The sequence below is a fragment of the Anguilla anguilla genome, chromosome 7 (genome assembly GCF_013347855.1).
Source record: "Anguilla anguilla isolate fAngAng1 chromosome 7, fAngAng1.pri, whole genome shotgun sequence".
Classification (NCBI taxonomy): domain Eukaryota; kingdom Metazoa; phylum Chordata; class Actinopteri; order Anguilliformes; family Anguillidae; genus Anguilla; species Anguilla anguilla.
In genome coordinates, this window is record NC_049207.1 from 55,982,437 (window position 1) to 56,000,682 (window position 18,246).

General features: G+C 40.7%; 1 protein-coding gene across 1 annotated transcript; it reads left to right on the top strand.

Moving 5' to 3' along the window:
- Positions 1-11,513: 11,513 nt before the first annotated feature.
- Positions 11,514-13,269, top strand: foxe1 (forkhead box E1). The gene has a single exon (XM_035426265.1). The coding sequence runs from the start codon at positions 11,514-11,516 to the stop codon at positions 12,570-12,572; it is 1,059 nt and encodes a 352-aa protein (XP_035282156.1). The 3' UTR covers positions 12,573-13,269.
- The last annotated feature ends 4,977 nt before the right edge of the window (positions 13,270-18,246 follow it).

Below are 18,246 nucleotides of genomic sequence, written 5' to 3' on the forward strand. Positions count from 1 at the left end.
GCACTTTCCGTGAGGCTAGGCAAGTACGGCGTCTCCACTAGGCCTCCAATTACCCGTACGGTCGACGTGGGGACTTAAAATGGCTTCCCGCTGGAGGAGAGATTAGTGCCCCCACGCACCCTTCAGTATAAACGAACACAGACAGCAGGGAACTGAGGCGTCGGCTTCGGCTGTCTGCGGCGCATTGTCAAACTGCTTCCTGCATCTGCGACCGCGTTTCTCCCCCGCACAATGGCTCACCCCCCCCCCCCGCACAATGGCTCACCCCCCCCACCCAGCACGCACATCGCTGATGGAGGCGACCCCAAACCCCACAAAAGAGCAGGGGAATTTGGGTCTGACGAGGAGAGCTTAACCTGAGAGACTAACTTGTTTTCTGTATTCAATCCCCAGGCACCGGAGAAAAACACTACAGGGGAGGGGGGGTGGGTTTGGGGGGTCAAAACCCAGCTCAAGTCCATAAAGGGGTGGCAGACTATGGTTAAAAGAATAAAATATGATGAAAGCCACAAGCATGGTTTTCATAAAGAGCCACGCTAACACGGATCATAAAGAAAATTCAGCAGCAGGAACGGAGACGCACAGTATATGAATGTTTGAATATCTGCCCACAAGATTTGACATGTATTGGTATTTGACTTAAGCACGGATAAGCCAGAGGTGTCAGTGATTGAGGACGTCCAAATCCCTGAGTAACAGTTGTGCAGGTGGCTATGGGAGTACAGGCATACCACACATGTCCCGCCCCTCCCTTGCCCCATTCATTTTTACCTACCTCCAGTAAAGAGGTAAATGGATCAAGATGACAAGCCTTGCTAACAGGAAACCTCGCCGTGTGACATTTGGCCTAATGCGGTGTGTGGCACATGCTCCTGGGTTTTTGTTCTGCGTAGGGGGAACATTCTGGTTTATGCTACAACCTGTCAAGACCGTCACACAATTATGCTCATCGCCAAGTACTAGAGTGTGTCTTCATTAAATGTGAACTGAACACTGCTTTACAGATCGATATGCAGTACGATACGACACATGTAGCAGACAGACGATAAGGGTTATTGCTATGAGCTAAAACTTTTTTCTCCCATAAGTGTACCTGTCCGCATTTAAGACAAGTAGTATTTGGAAAAAACAGAGGATAATTTACTGTGTACTAAATGTTATGACTGACATCCGCTGCCTCTTAATCAAGGCTCTTCTACCAATTAGACAGAATGAATGTTACACTTCAACTATGATTAAAATACAATGCTGATTTTGTTTAACAACAAGAAGGACATCATTAGATCTTCATGAGACCTGAATGCTCCTGTTTGCAATTAGCCTACTCGAAATAAATTTACAGAAAAGCCTGAAAAAATTCCAGTAGAACATTTATCAGCAAAGCTGCCTCCATTGCTCAACTGCGCACTAAGGTGAGATGTAAATGAACAACGCACTTTTAAAAGACCCCAACACTCCCACATCATGTCATCTTGAACATAAGCACTTACAAAATCAGGTAAGTGATATTTTTACTCAACACTTGTGCCAAGTAGAGTGTAACGTCATGGATAAATTACTCAGACACAAAAGATCATGCATTCACTCATCCATTCATTGAATGTATGATTTTAGATCGCTAGGCTATCATTAACGTTAGACACTTACCTTCATAATCTGATATGGAACACTCCAGCTACAAAGCCTTATAAATGAAAGCACACCCATCGCAGTTAGCTACAACATTTATATTATTGTCATAAGGGAGACGCCACTGTTAGTAAACCTACCTGAATGCTGAAATGAAACTTAATACCGCTTAATACTGATAATTTCTGTCTGATTGTCAACTCCGAGTTTGCGGTAGGTGCTTTCGCGAGGTTTCAAGCACAGCCGCCATGTCCCACAATGCTTCGCGGCCAGTTCAATTCAAATTTCACCGTATTTAACCGTTATATTGCGTATTCTAGCAATTATTTCACATTAATATTAGCTGTAAAAAATGCTCTTCTTCCGACTACAAAAAATGTAAATAAATGATTACAGTAGCACTTTAGTACTTTCAAGGATCAATTTTCTGTGAATTACAATTTCTAAGCTCCAGTGACAAGCTTTTTATGTTGGCACAGCAACCATAATTAAGTTGTGTGCGATTCAGCTGACAAAAATATTTGTAGTTTTGTGAGCTACATTTTATAACTCCATTCAAATACAAAGGCAAAATGACCAAGTTATTGTAACTAAGAATTTTACACTGGGCCAGGCTAAAATATAAAGATGTTTGTACAATATTTTATGAAGAAATATTATTCTAAAATCTATAATTATTTTTGACAGGCTACAAAGTTACATTTATCTTAAAGGCTAACACATTCCATCCATTAAGAAAATATTTTAAATGTATATTTTGCAGCGTCTGCGTTGATGAATTGATCTGTGCAACATCAGCATGCCCTTGTTACAAGCAAACGATCTCACCACATGAAGAAAACAATAACTAGTTACTGTTCCATCACGAGAAGTACCTGTTGACTGGTAAGTATTATTCAGGTAATTGCTTTTTTTATTTTTTTTTATTTTATTGCTAAATGATCATAGCAAACTGGTTTTAAAGGATAAAGGTTCTGATGTGTCTGGAAGCATTAGCCTGAGGTATAATTAGCGTAAGGTTGACGCGTGTCAGTTATGATCTGTGCTGCTTTACGTCTGCAGAGGCCTAGTCTGAAAGGGAAATCTGCGCGAAGAAAACCATTGGCAAGTGGCGCATTCTAATTACCATCTATTGTGCGTTCTCAGTGATGTTTAATGACAGAACCACACTGTACCTGCCATGCCCATAAAGAACCGATGCGTACGGGGAGCCAAAGATACTTCACTGCTGTCTGTCAGTCTGATGGGAGCGGTGGCTTCACCGGACAGACGTGAAAAAACAAGCAAGGCCTGTAGTCTGGCTGGAACCCTGACAAAAAGGCTTCATGCGGAGTTACTCTGAAACACTGAGTCGAAAATAGAATACTGGACTAATAATTGCAAGTGTGACTTTACCGCCTGAATACACAATAATGAAGATAGAGAGGAGGACCTGCCTAGGATGACACATAATAAGAGGCCATAAACTTGTCATCAACTTCACAAACTTTGTTCAGCTGTCAACGTAACAAGCTGGTAAAAAAAAAGTTAAGCATGATTCGTGTTTTTTATATTTTTTCGGTGATGTGGCAAATGCAGAAACTTAAGGCTACAGTCTCTCTTTCTCGCTTGGTGTTTACACGGATCTTTCATTCACGGGTAATTTGAGGAACTTCTGCCTATTGTTTCTTGCTTCATCCACTCTGAAAATTACGACAAGGTATGTGAGGCATTTAGCGTTGCTTTTCAGTCTGTTTCCTAACAGTATCTCGGGGTCAAATCTGCAACACCTTGCAGAATTTTAGACGTTTTGAGGGTCGATGCACAAAAACATTCATTCTGCTGGACCGAAACAGAACTAAACGTGACACTACTTTTTTTTTTAGCAGAAACAAGTGAAACTCTACACCCGACTTAAACAACGCACTGAGATAAGAACTGATGAAAATCTCAAGAAAGCAGACACACTACAATGCAATGCTGTTTATGGTGCTGTAGGGAAACGGTAAAGAGAAAGGGCTTAATTTGCAGGAGTCACCAGTAAACAGAAAGAATGAAGCCTTTTGGATGGCTGCCACTCCTGAGCACTTTGTCAGTTCTGTGAAAAGCCACACAGTGAGAAATTAATCCCGCTTAATGACAGAGAATAAAAAGCACATCTGATGCATTCAGCTCCACGCCGAGCTCGTTGTGCAACGCGATGCCAGTCAGGTACGGACAGGAGAAGAAATTCTGATTTGACAAGCCGAGTGAAGGTGGGGGGAGGGGGGGGGGGGGGCAGAGAGACTTTTCAGGAGGTGTTGAAACGCAGATCCAGACAGATTTGCTACAGTGCCTGAGCTGACATCTGCAATCAGGCGCAGCGGCGGCTCATGCGCCATTGTGCTCGCAGTGTTCCTCTGCTGAGCGTCAGGAACAAAACACAGGTGTGTCTGACGAGCAGGTGAGAGGGAGGGAGTGCGTGTGTGTGAGTGTGTGTGTGTACGTGTGCGTGTGTGTGTGAGTAAGCATGTGTGCATATGTGTTTGTGTGTGTGAGTGTGTTTGAACAATTCTGTGTGTGCAATTCTGAACAAGCTGAATTTTTCAATTTCCAGTAAATGTAATTTATAGTACATTTTAAAATGAGTATTCATCACTGTACTGTATGATATTCAGTACTGATAGTTGATGGAAGCTGATGGAAGCACACCAATACTGTCAGCAGGAATCATATAAACTGATCGCTTTGATAAGATTATGGTTTGCACTTGAAGATAGATTTTCCATTCCCCACACTGTATAGAGCATCATAGGGAGAATCTGCTGAGCTCACTCCACTTCTACACTGATTTGCATCATGCCAGCTTAAAGCAGATTTGTGTTTATGTATATCAAACGCTTCACACCAGCAGACCGATGCCTTAGCTCTCATGTGGAGCATCTCAGACTGTTCCTCACGAGAGCAGGACTGCTGTTCAGCCCGTGTCAGAGTGATCGTATCAGAGTAATCAAACACACACACACACACACACACACACACACACCTACACACGCACGCACACACACACACACACACTCACTCACACACACACACACACCTACACACGCACGCACACACACACACACACTCACTCACACACACATACACACACCTACATACCTACACACGCACGCACGCACACACACACTCACACCTACACACACTCACACACATACACACACACACCTATACGCACACCTACACACACACTCACACTCACATACACATACACATTGACTGTGATGCATGCAAGAATGCAAGAAGGTGTATACATCCCCTTTTAACAAATATTAAGATACAAGACATAGAAAAATGATAATTAGTGATTGCACAAACATCATTGGGCCTGGATCCAGTCAACATTTGTCTTTAACTTTGACTTTCAAATAAATGCAAGGGCTGGATTTTTCCCTTGCAAATATAGTGTAGGCAAGTTCAGCATTCACGAAAATTACCCCACCAAGCAGTGTTTGTACAGAAAAAAACTATACGAGAGAGAGAGAGAGACAGAGAGAGAGAGAGGGAGGGAGAGAAAGAGAGAGAGACAGAGAGAGACAGAGAGAGACAGAGAGAGGGAGGGAGAGAAAGAGAGAGAGAGAGAGGGCGTTTTGATTATTCTTGAGAGATGTGTATGTTTTGTTTCATTTCAAATGTGCTTTCGCTGCAAATGAAATGGATGTTGCTCTGGCTTTCATCTTCATCAGTAAATAAATAAATTCAATAACATTTATTGATGTTTATTTATTTATTATTGACTCTACACGATAGTTAATCCAATTGAAAAGGGGCGAAAACAGAGATAGGTCACTTTCCATCCAATGGATTGGTGAGTATATGGTAGTTTGGTACCAGAGTGACTACCATCTCGTCCAATATCTCTTGTACTGCGTGGTTTGGGAGCCCATATGCTGTATGTCCATATGATAAATACTGAGTTTGGACATGTGTCATAAGCATCATAAACCTCTCCAGTGCTGATGTTTATCTACAGCAGCTGAGAATAATCTGAGAATAGGCTGCTGTAAAGGAAAGCAGTCTTGTACTGAACCCTCCGTTGCTTTTCTCTCAAATGTTAAAATGCAGCTTATTATTATTTTTCCTGCGATTGCTGCCAGTCTTTATTTTTCACGTGCGTTTACTGCGATCCTGTCACTGTTTTTACGGTTTCAATTTTTTAAATAACAATAATAATAATTATTAATAATACATAAATAAAAGCAAATGTGTATTAAGGCTCATGTAAAAAAATGTATTGTAAAAACATTTAGTAAAGTAAATATCGAAATAAATAAATACATTTCATACGCTCATTTGGCAGGTGTGCCAGCTCAGAAACAGGCATTTTGGCACGTGCTGATGGTTTTGCATGTGTTTCATCAGTGTTCGTTTTTAGTTTACAGACAGATAATGTAATTAACATCGTCTTCACTGGACGTGCTACGTTTGTTTATTTATTTGCCATGTAAAGAGGGCAGCGCAGGTGTTTGCTCTCTGACGGACAGTTCCTGAACACACACGGCGAATTAACGGCGGCCTCTCCCTCTCTCGCACGGAGCTGCAGTTATGTAAACTCGCCCAGTCTCAGATCCAGTCAAACCCTCGCTGGGAATCCTCAGGTGCAATGCAAACAAGCAGGCCCTGGCCCAACGTGCGTGCGCCTGCAGCCCTACCACCCCCCCCAAATCCCCCAAACCCCCCCTCCTGCCCTGCCCCAACGTGCGTGCGTCTGCAGCCCCGTCTGCAGCCCAACCACCCCCCCAAACCCCCCCCCCTCCCTGCCTCAACATGCATGTGTCTGCAGCCCTGTTTGCAGCCTGCACCGGACACCCCCCTTCTCACCCGCCCCCCCCCACCCCCTTCCAAAAAAACCCACTTCACAAACACAAGTTAGTGGCTCTCTGCCCATATAAACTAAAAAAAATGCCTTTATTGCAGTAGCAGGTTGAATTAGAAACAGTATGATAAGAAACTATAAAATACTCCAACGCGTTTCGGCTACATGGCCTACAGCAGGCCTTGCTGTTTCATTAACGTTCTCCAGCCCCAGCACAGCACACCTCCCAGCCAGCAGAGGCCTGTTTGTGCTGCATGCCCACGTAGCGCAGCTTTCTCTCCTTCATCAGCCGCTGGCCGGAGGCTTCAGGAAGCAGCGCAGTTTACTCCTGCGCTGGGCTGTTCGCTAGCAGCTGGCAGACAGCAGCGTGATTTACGACTCATACAAATCCACTCTCCTTTAATGTGTTTTCAGAGTGCTTTAACGTACATCTTGCCAGGCAAATTGGTCAGAAACAAGTAGAGCAAATTGATGGTCTGTTACTTGTTTAATGTGTACCTAAAGAAAAATGCAAAAAATGTTAAATCCTGACTAATACTGGTGCCATTACTGACAAATCCTAAATGTGTGCTTAACATATGAAAAAGACAGTGCCTGACCAAAATGCCAATAAATGAATAGTGACCAATAAATGACCCTTTATAAATGTCTAAATTTATAATTATTAAGCCATTCATTCTTAAAATGTGAATGCTAAAACATAGCCTTATCATTTTTTGTCATAGAGAAGACATAAAGCCCTAGTGGAATTAACACAGGTCAGAGGTTCTGTAAAACTGACTGCACGGAGTCAAACCACCACTGTTTCAAAAGCCAGATTCAAAAACCTCACAAATGCGTTTTAAAGCTGTTATCTCACTTTAACTATTAAGGCTTTATAAATATAAATGATATATTCACGCTCCTATTTCAGTCTGAAAGTACCTTTAGTTTCTGTGGAAAGCGTTTGAGAGTGGAATGGTGGTGGGTAGCACGCAACGCAGACCGCAGCGAGGTTGGCATGCTCTTGAGTTCTCCGAGTGAGGCGAGTCTCAGCTGGCTGAGCACAGAAGGGCCGCTCTTTAGCTGCTTTTCACAGCAGACCAGCGGCTCAGAAACGCACTGAGGCCGTCACGAGAGACTGGAGCCATCAGCGGCCCTTTCTCGGGCTTTGAAAGGCCATCGCGACCCGGTCTGACCCCCGTCTGGATGCCCCGGTGCTTCACATCTCACCTGCGGGACCGTGCGCGTGACTGAGAGAGAGCCCATTCAAATTCACACGCCGGGGATTTGTTTATCTTTGCTTCCAAAAGAGCCGTTCCAGCGGCTCTGGAGCTGGACAGGCTGCCGCGCTTCATTTGCCTCTCTAAGCACCACTCGTCCACAGCTGTGGCAGCGCCTCAAACGCAGATTCGGACCTGCACCCACGACTGTGCCCCACCTATGACTGTGCACTACCCACGCTATGCCTTACCCACAGCTGTGGCAGCGCCTCAAACGCAGATTCGGACCTGCACCCACGACTGTGCCCCACCTATGACTGTGCACTACCCACGCTATGCCTTACCCACAGCTGTGCCAGCGCCTCAAACGCAGATTCGGACCTGCACCCACGACTGTGCCCCACCTATGACTGTGCACTACCCACGCTATGCCCTACCCACAGCTGTGCCAGCACCTCAAACCCAGATTCGGACCTGCACCCACGACTGTGCCCCACCTATGACTGTGCACTACCCACGGCTGTGTTCTAAGTCAAGAGGAATGGATGGAGGACAATTTCTGTGATTTTAAGAGTGTTTTTTTTTCCTGCTAAAAGTAAAAAACAAATAAAATGTGACATGTGCACTAGGTTCTCTAAGAGATTGAATACACCATTGTGAGAATTTGTACACTAAAAATTGCCATATTGCCATGACTTGCTGTTTCCTGGAAAATCTATAGATTGCATAAAGTAAAAGGACTCTGATTTTACATAGAAACCAGTATAATTCATAAGTTATTTATTATTGTTATAATATGGTTTGTGAATGAATGTACTCTGTTTAACTTATTTCTTGTGACCATAGTACGCACTGGGGTCATATAATGGTTTGTGTGGCAGTAGTGTGTGCTGTGGTCATACCATGGTTTTTGAAAGTCGAGCTTGCTGCGGTTATACCGTGGTTTATGGCAGTTGTGTGTACCCTAGCTGTACCATGTTTTTGCAGTGGCAGTATGCACTGTGGTAATATTCTGATTTTTGCCAGTATTCAACAGTAAGACTGATGTCATTTACTAGCGAAAGCATGAGAATGCACTCCTGCGAAAAAGGGAACGGAGCTCTAGCTGTGAGGTTTACAGTTTATTTCCGGTGAACACCGATATATGTTGGTCCATTTGGATTCTGTCTACAGTGAGAAAAACCGAGGACTATAACAGTATGAAAAATAAATATACTAATATGACCCTCATTTTCAGTTCATGGTCTTTATTCGTATCTATGGAGTAACAAAACAACAGGTCTGCTACTATTATTATGATTATGATTATTATTATTAGTAGTAGTAGTAGTAGTATAATAGCCTAATAATAATAATATTTAGTAGCAGTAGTATTTAATAGCTTGTAAAATAAATTAATTGATCAAAAATGGAGCATTATTTTTTTAATGCAGCATTCATCTGATTTTATTTCATCTTATTTCTTTCTAATGTTAGCATTAGCCAGCGATAACATTATCCATGCGCAGAGAGCCAATAGCAAAATTTTAGTTTTCTAGTTAAAACGAAGTATTTGACCTCATCAGTGTGTGTACGTGTGCGTAGGCCGACTTATTGGTTTGTCAGGCTGGTCGTTCATAAATGGCCCAGTCTACAAATTTATCAAAAGCATCCTTACGTCACCAGCAAAATATGCTATTTTTGTTCCTGTTTGCTGGTCCGTTGCATTTGTCTTTTTTTCTTTTCTTTTTTTGCGATAGCTACTTGTATGATTTTATTTTGACTTGGAAGAAGCATGTGAAATAAACACTAACTTTTATGTAAATACCAGCTTGGTCTGCTGCAAGTTTATCGCGGCCAGGTAGCTGGTGTTCCGCACTTATAACACACACAAAAGCGTCCCCGCGCCCGTTTGTGCATAACGACCCTAGTCTTCTGTGGCAAAGCGGGTTTGCATAATACACATAATGATAAGCTTTTTAGTCCAACTGCGGTCAGTGCCATAATTCTTTGGTTCAATGTTTTGTTAAGACCTATTTCAACTAAGACACTAATAGACTAATTCCAACAGCAACATCAAACATGACAGAAACATATGCTAATGCAGCACAATTTGTGGAATAATGTTTCAAGGACGCGCTCAACTTACATATTAAGTATGTTATACTTTTTGTCTCTTTGTGCTGATTGTGAATAATACAAAAACAAAGAAAAGCACATTTATGGAATAAACTGATACGACATCAATTAGTAATTATTATTGTCATGATCTTTCTGTAATAAGGTTTTAACGTTTGGTGTTACTTTTGGTTAGATGTTCATTTCAAAATCACAGCATTTCCCGCACTGGCTTCCACAAAAAAAGGTTAGTTGGACGTGTTTTGTAACATTTTTCGGTAGTTTTTTTTAAATCATATAATTATATTTCTATAATTTCTATCGTTTTAAGTTTCTATAATCATCTGAAGCTGTATCGTTGTATTTACTTCAAATCTGAAATTCGTTCTAGCAAACCTAAAATGTCAAATATTGAGGGGAAAAATCATATATCAATACATGATATTTCATTTTAATATTCGTAATATTCATTAGTACGTTTTAATTAATCCCTTTTCAATACATCGTTATTACGCAGGTACATCGTAATTACGAAGTAGGTTTTCAACTGATGAAAGCTCTGTTCAAACAAATACGAGCACTGCACTTTTTAAACAATTTACTCAAAGTATATTCAGGATGTTCAATTGTTAATTGAGACTCGTCATTTTTAAAAGTTCCCAGAAGTTAATAGTAAAATAGTAACAATATCCATAGATATTTTATTTTAGTTTTATGATGATATATGAACAGCAAATATATCGAGTCTACACATATAAAGAATTTTGTGTGAGAGCAATATAGAATTGTTTTTAATTATTGGTATTCTGTGGTATTAGTTTGTTGCCGTATATTTTTGTATATGCTGAGCGGTCCTTTAGGCCAGTCTACAGCCCTATATACCTTCTATTTTATATGCTAATAACTTAACCCGGTTAAATAAATGTTTAATTTTAAAATGTTGCAGGTGCAAGGGGCAATAAAGTGATGATTTAATTAAGAATTCAGTGCAGATTAAAACTTAGTGTAGTCTGTTCACTGAAACATTTTACACACTGAAATTAATTTGTCTTATTAATTAATCAGATAACGCTCGTAATCCCACGTCTATTAATGTTTATAGCCTACTGCAAAACCTTCCCATGTCCATTTTATATTTTCTTTTCAAATTTGTCTTGATATAAAAGCAAGGCGGTCGTTTTAATTGTTTCATCCAGTAACATGATGCTTTCTGTGAGCTAAACAATATGTGAGAAATTTCTGTGTAAAAATATATTTTTTTAAAGTGATACAAGTGAAATAAAATTATTAGGCTCAGAAGAACCTGGTAGTCAAACAGGTATGCAACGTTGACACCTGGTCTCGCGGTTCGCGTGTGGCCCTTTAAACGTGGGCGTGCCTGTTTACTGCTAAAGTATATGCAAGGTAATTCCTCATCCTATTACTCATACCTGTGAGGGCTTCCTTGGTAAGACACCTGACATTGCAGTCCTCTCGGGATTTTTTACTGTTTAAACAATAAGTTACAAAAATAATACATTTTGTCATTAACCGCATTTACCTGGATTTCAATAATATGTGACAAATCTTTTGAGGACACGTCCTACTACTGGCATTTTCTGTGGATTTCCATTGGACTTTGATTTATTTATTTATTTTATTATGAATGTCTTAAATATGCTCATGTACCTGAAAGGCGCGGAATGACAACGGAAGGACAACCTTGCGACGAATCCTCGACTCTCAGGACGCTGATTTATGTCCATAAAACAATGCCCGTGGTTAAAGTTGAGAAAGAAATATCCTCCGATGTTTCTCCATCTACCGCCAGCACTCCCACGGAGGAAATCCCCAGAGGCCGCAGGAGGAAACGGCCCCTTCAACGGGGCAAACCCCCTTACAGTTACATCGCGCTGATTTCTATGGCCATCGCTAACTCTCCGGACCGTAAACTGACTTTGGGGGGGATTTACAGATTTATCACGGAGAAGTTTCCATTCTACCGGGACAACTCCAAGAAGTGGCAAAATTCTATACGTCATAACTTGACGCTTAACGACTGCTTCATCAAGATACCACGTGAGCCCGGGAGGCCCGGAAAGGGCAACTACTGGGCCCTGGACCCCAATGCCGAGGACATGTTCGAGAGCGGAAGCTTTCTCAGGCGAAGGAAGCGCTTCAAGCGATGCGATTTATCCACCTACCCGGCATACGTCCACGACACCCCCGTGTTCACACAGATGCAGGTGACCCGGTCTTCGTATTCCGGCTCCATGTATTCCAACGTGGCAGTAAACCCGTCCTACGGACAGCAGATAACATCGCCGTACTATGCACCCTCCTCGCCGAACTTCAGTCCCGGCCAGTCCCGAATGTTTGGCATCAGCGGCTTCATCGGGCACCACAGCGGAATGGGACCCGGCGCTGACCTCATCCAGCAGCCTGGCGGCAGTTTCAGTCCGGATCTCGGCTCGGCCAACTCCTGCAACCTGCCTGGCGCGAGCTTCCAAACCCAGTCTTGCAGAGGGGCGATGCTGACCCGGCCCTCCAATCACGCGTCTTTCTCCTACACACTGCCAAACGGACACCTGTCGGGACAGAGCACATATTCGCAGGCGAACAATCAGATTTACGGGCCTTCGGGTCGATTTGGGATTCCTGGTTCTTCTATAGTGGCGAATGACTGTGTGGACCCGTACGGGAGAATGTCTCCCGTCTTGCCCCCGTCGTTAGCTCAGTATAGCGGCGGTGATGGCATGGCTACCACAAACCCCTATCTCAGACACCAAGCATATTCTGGTAACATGGAAAGATTTGTGTCTGCAATTTGATATAGGCTACAAATAGGCCTAACACTTGGACGGTTCACTTGAATTGCTACATTGGCTTGTTCGATGCTCGTGGGAGAACTGTTGAATTTTTTTTTCCTTAGGTGTGCTGGCCTGTTCGTATGGGAATACGAGAATCCGTTTGGTTGCACCCGTTGAACTGATAGCACTGTTATATCCATTTAGTCACAAAAATTGTGGCAAATTTTACTGTTGTTCTCATGCCACGAAAATGCCACCATGGCACGAGCCCTGAGCGCAGAGTAACGTTGGCAGTGATCTAAACTAGATTTGGGAACCTGATGCGAGTTATTTTCTGAACAGAACATTTTTGTGATGTGAATCTCATGTTAATATTTAATTTGAATCTGTGGCTGCATGGAGCCATTAATTGACTCCGACCTCCTCTTTTTTAAAATACCACTCGACAGTGTGTGATGGTTTTCTGATATGTAGGTCTATGAATTCGTAACTTCAGTTCTCTGTGTTGTTTGTTGTATCCGTGTTTTACTGACTATATGCTTCATGAGAAAATAAAAACAGATATCCACAAAAAATTGGCCTAACTGTTTATTTCATAAATACAAGGCATAGAGACATAATAATCTACAATTAGACTCTGTCGTTAAAATAAAATAGGCTAAATATTAGTTTACTCACGAGTCAGTATGAAATATGTTCAAGTTCAATGCTTGTATAAAGCTTTATTCGGAGAGGTAAAGGCAACTCTCCTTTTAAATCATTTAATGGTTTAATAATGATTAATAGACCTGAAAACTGCCATTTGAAAGAGCTAGCGTAACGGGAAAAAATTTGCCCAAATAAAATAAAGAATTTATATGCGAATTATTTACAGGACAATATTGCCAATGTTATTTATGATTTTAAATTAACCTCGTGCAAAAATGCACAATCAGCGGTAACTTCAGAGAATTTCCATTTTACGGATTGACCCTTTAAAATAAAGATATGGTAGCCTACATCTTAATTGAACATTTAAATATTACCCGTTACGTTAATATCAGGCTGGCATTAAGGCAGATACGAGCGACGTTGAGAGCATTTAAAATCAGCCAAACTGCAGGTCTGCTGACCCATTAGGCTAAGATGTAAAATGTACCATACGGGGTTGTTTAAGTTGAAACAACACAATGCTCATTTGCGTTCATTACTGCGTGGCTGTGATAACATTTAGGCTACAGCTCGCAATAAATGCTTGTTTAATTGTTTCGCCGACGGCTATTACAGCCCTTTTAATGTAGCCCACACAAATTCATAAGCGATAATTGTCAGGCTTATAGTTGTTATTAAAATTAAACGTTTAACCAAAACATAGGATTAAACCATTTTCCTGCATCTAGAAACACGCACCATGACTTTATCCCTATCTTAATCTCCATCATTATTTATCTGCACCTTTGCTTTAATCCCGTCACGGCATAAAATTGCCCGATGAAATGCACTGTATCATTTTTTGTCAATCCAATTATCATTAATGAGCAAACAAAATATACAATACTTTAATTTTATTTTTCATTGTGCTTTATACAATGGTTGTCGTGCGTAATTTAGAATGCGTAACCGATGTAAGACAGTTGCGGTAGCCAGAAAAGAAATTGGTGGATAATACTTAGAGCTTGCAAATATTACAAATACATTTGCCGTCAGGGGATCAATTCCAGTTACCTAAAATGAACGCCAAAAAAAGTTCATCCAAATATGCGCATTTATTGTGTGTGTGTTGTTCATGTATTTATTTATTATTATTTTTATTGCATTTATGGAGCACTCAGATTACACGTGTTTAGGAGACTATTTATGATAGTGAAAGAGTTCCTAACTAATTTTAATCTCATGTATGTACATATGATTGTATGTATGCATGTACACAGTAAAATGGTCAGCATGAATTCAACTCTTAGATAGATAACATTTGGTCCACATTCCAGAGAGGGACCAAATATTATCTGTGAAGAGTTGAATTAGCACTGGACATTTACTGTGTATGTTTGCTTCTTTGTTTGCATTTATGTGTCAACAGATTTTTATTAAATGTTATTTCAGTTTCCATGCATATTTTTGATTGTTACATACAAGTTTTTTTGTTACATGTTACATACATTTTTGTGTGGATGAAGAATGTTTTAGCATACAGATGTTTCTCTACAGATTTACAATGGCTGGTATAGGGGAATTCAGGTGTTTCATAATAATATAAAAATACACTATAATAAACCCCAAAGGGTCTGTAAAGCAGTGTCACACCTCCAGAGGTAGAACATGTGTATATTATTTGTGTATTAATGCACATTACTGCCTTGTGAGTGATAAGTTCTGGCATGATATAAAAACACATTTTTATGTTTATAATTTTGAATTACATTACAGGCATTTATCAGATGCTCTTATTTTACTTACACAGACCAATACTGCTGGATACATACTGAAGCAATTTAATTACCTTGCTCCAGGGCACAACGGCAGTATCCCACCCAGGAATCAAACCTGCAACCTTTAAATTACAAGACCAGTCACTTAACCATTATATTACACTGCCACCGATTAATAATTATCCCTGTAAATTAATCTGCTTATATGTAGGCCCATAGCCTTCAGATTTCACTGACTTACATGCAGCTGACTTCTTCCAAGGCACTTACAGAATAATGATATCAATCTCGTTTAATTTTACCTCCCTTTTGATCTCTTTGTCAGTGGTGAGTCGAGTAAGCAATCCCATCAGTGTGTGGGATGAAAACTGGCATAGCCACAGTCTTAGGCCCTGCACTATGGCACTGTGCAGTTTAGCTAAACACAGATAAGGAAAGTAACACAATGACATTGAGAATGTAATTCAACTATGATGCACCCAAAAGTATAGACAATTGTTTAAAATATGTTTTTTAGTCCATTTGGATCGATTGTGTTAAAATATAGTTTCCGCACTTGTCGCCAATGGAAAGTTGCTCACGGAAGCGAAATCTTTATGCACTAAGGTAACCAAGCAAGAATAATGTGATTTAGGGCAGTGCTTGACAAAAGGTCAATTCAGTTCCAGACAATTTGGAGGTATGTGGAAAGAGGCAGATTCAGGGCTCTAAGGGGCCTTTGTGTAAGTACTAAAACTATCATAGATATGTTTTGGAGGTCTGTGTGAATGAAGGTCCATGAAATAATTAGTAATACGGGGACTTGGTGGGATTCTGGGGGGGGTGGGGGGGGGGGGGTAGACACAGCTGAATAAAAACCGCTTCAGAAAGGACAGAGGAGACAAAAGCGGACGAGAAGCGGCCATCTTGAGGAGAGGGCACCTGAGTCTGCAGAGGCTTGCAGGGAGAGACCCTTTAAATCCTGTCGCGGATACGTGGATTAAATCATTGCGGTTTTACAATAATGGCTGTAGCGGCATTGAAAAGGCAAGCAGGATCAGACAGCGACATTAACACTAAGCCCTGTGACAACATCAGAAATGTCTGCAGCCTACAGAACGGAGACATCAATAATGGGTTAGTCTAATCATTCTTTTATAACATGGGAAAGTGAACCAGATGTGATTTTCTTATCCCATACTGTTGGAATTCATGTTTTGACATGGTTACAGACTACCAAAAAGCACACTGCCAGTCTTTAAGTTAACACGCATCTGCGAAACAAAGCTACATATCCTGTCTTCACTCATTTATTATTTTGAGATGGCCATATTTCCTGAATATTAGGTACGTCATAAAAACGAGATGTTTAAAAGGAACATTATACTAAAATAATGTAAGAAGATTTCAGGAATCATGTTGGTATCTGATCTAAGTTTTTAAAATGTTCAAACTCGCTTATGAAAGTGGTCAGTATAGACAGCACAGGAGAGAGTATTATTATTAATTTTTTATTGGAAGCAGTACTAGCTGCAGCAGCAGTTTTAATAGTAGTAGTCCTCCCAAAAAATTGATTTATCAACAGAAATAGGCAGACAGACCGAAAGATCACCACCAATGTTATATTAGCTATTAAAAATATATGCAACTCACGTTTTCCATTAATGATTTAAATATTTATTTAAACATTGCCAATATTGTGGGTTTTTTTTTTTACTACATGGGACATTTTACTTTATTTGAGCAGTTTCTCACAGTAAGTAATGAAGATTAGGAAATAGCGCTTTTCAGAAATATAACTACGTTTGATTGTACCGCAATCGTCCTGGCTGCTGTAATGTTGGTTGGCCAGAAGGTGGCAGCATTCCTTACTCTTTGCTAAATTAAAATTTTTTCAGACTAAACCATGATGACACTTTCTATCAGCAGTATATAGGACGTGGCATGATGAACACTGTTTAAGTTCACGCAGTTCCCAGTATACAATTTCTGTGCTCTTAATTTGATTGCATGTGAACACCTGTACTAAGGTTGATCAGATCATCGGCAAAACTGAAGCGCCACCCGGTGTTTGAATTAAACCATTACATTTTTGCATAAAAATACGTATATATGGGTACCGAAAACATTGCCTGCAAAAAAACATTTTTCTTCAAACAATATTGTTCTTATTCCAAGACTTTCATCTAGAGATCATGTTTGAGAAATATTAACTCAATTAATGAACTGTAGTAATCAGTTCAAATCCCTACTCAGAGTCGTAGCCAGTCATATAAGCCAGTTTGGGTTTTGCTGGGAAATGGCAGGGCCACAGCCAGCAGTTTGCACAGATTTGCATTGATGCATGTGCCAAATGAATTAATAAATCAATGGGGGAATGCTATAAAAACCGTTCATGAGTTCAAGAAATTGAATTGGGTGTAGATCATATCTGCCGGAATATGAATGAATTTTGACATCATGACAGCAGCCAGACAGCTAGAAAATAAGCTATGCAAAAGGTGAGCCTTACTAAGCAATGCTGGGGAAGGAAGTACAGAAAACATTTTAGCATGCCTGGGAGTGGCTAGGGTCAAAGATCTATGACAAACCATTTCAAGTGGTGTGACAAATGTGTTTACCAGTTACATTCTAGCTTGGTGAATCAAGAAGAAAGGATATCATATATCTGTGGGAAAAGAAAAACACATTTTCAGAATCTTGTTTCACAACTGGGGGGACAGACACAAGCAAAGGAAAAAATGCTATAAATAAAAATGGTCAGTGTGTGTCTTTTGTAACTTGATCTCTGAAAGTTGTGGGTTTGCATGCCTCCTGCTGGTCATCATGTGCTAAAGCAGTCTGGAGGGCCTCATTCTCCCCCCACAAATGAAAAATACTGAATGAATGAAACATTGCATTTATGTAGCACTTCTTCAGATGCTTCACAATGATGAGTGGGAACTCACCTCACAAACCACCAATGTGTAGCACCCACCTGGGTGATGCATGGCAGCCATTTTGCACCTGAAAGCTCACCACACATCACCTGAGGTGGAGAGGGAGAGAACACTTTTTTTAAATTTCGCACAGTGATTGTACAAGCAATTGCCAAATGTACAGAAAAAGGTAGCACTCATATGTCAAATGGCTCAGTCATTTTATGGTTTACGGTTTGATAATTTGGTAGATGTTTTTAGTGAAAACGACTCTTTTCACATGGTAAGCAAAAACCACTGTACTTCACACAGCTGAAGGTTATTGTCAGCTATATTATTAACTAATTGGGAGTCCTCGGTAATGGGATTTAAAAAATAAATAAACTTCAA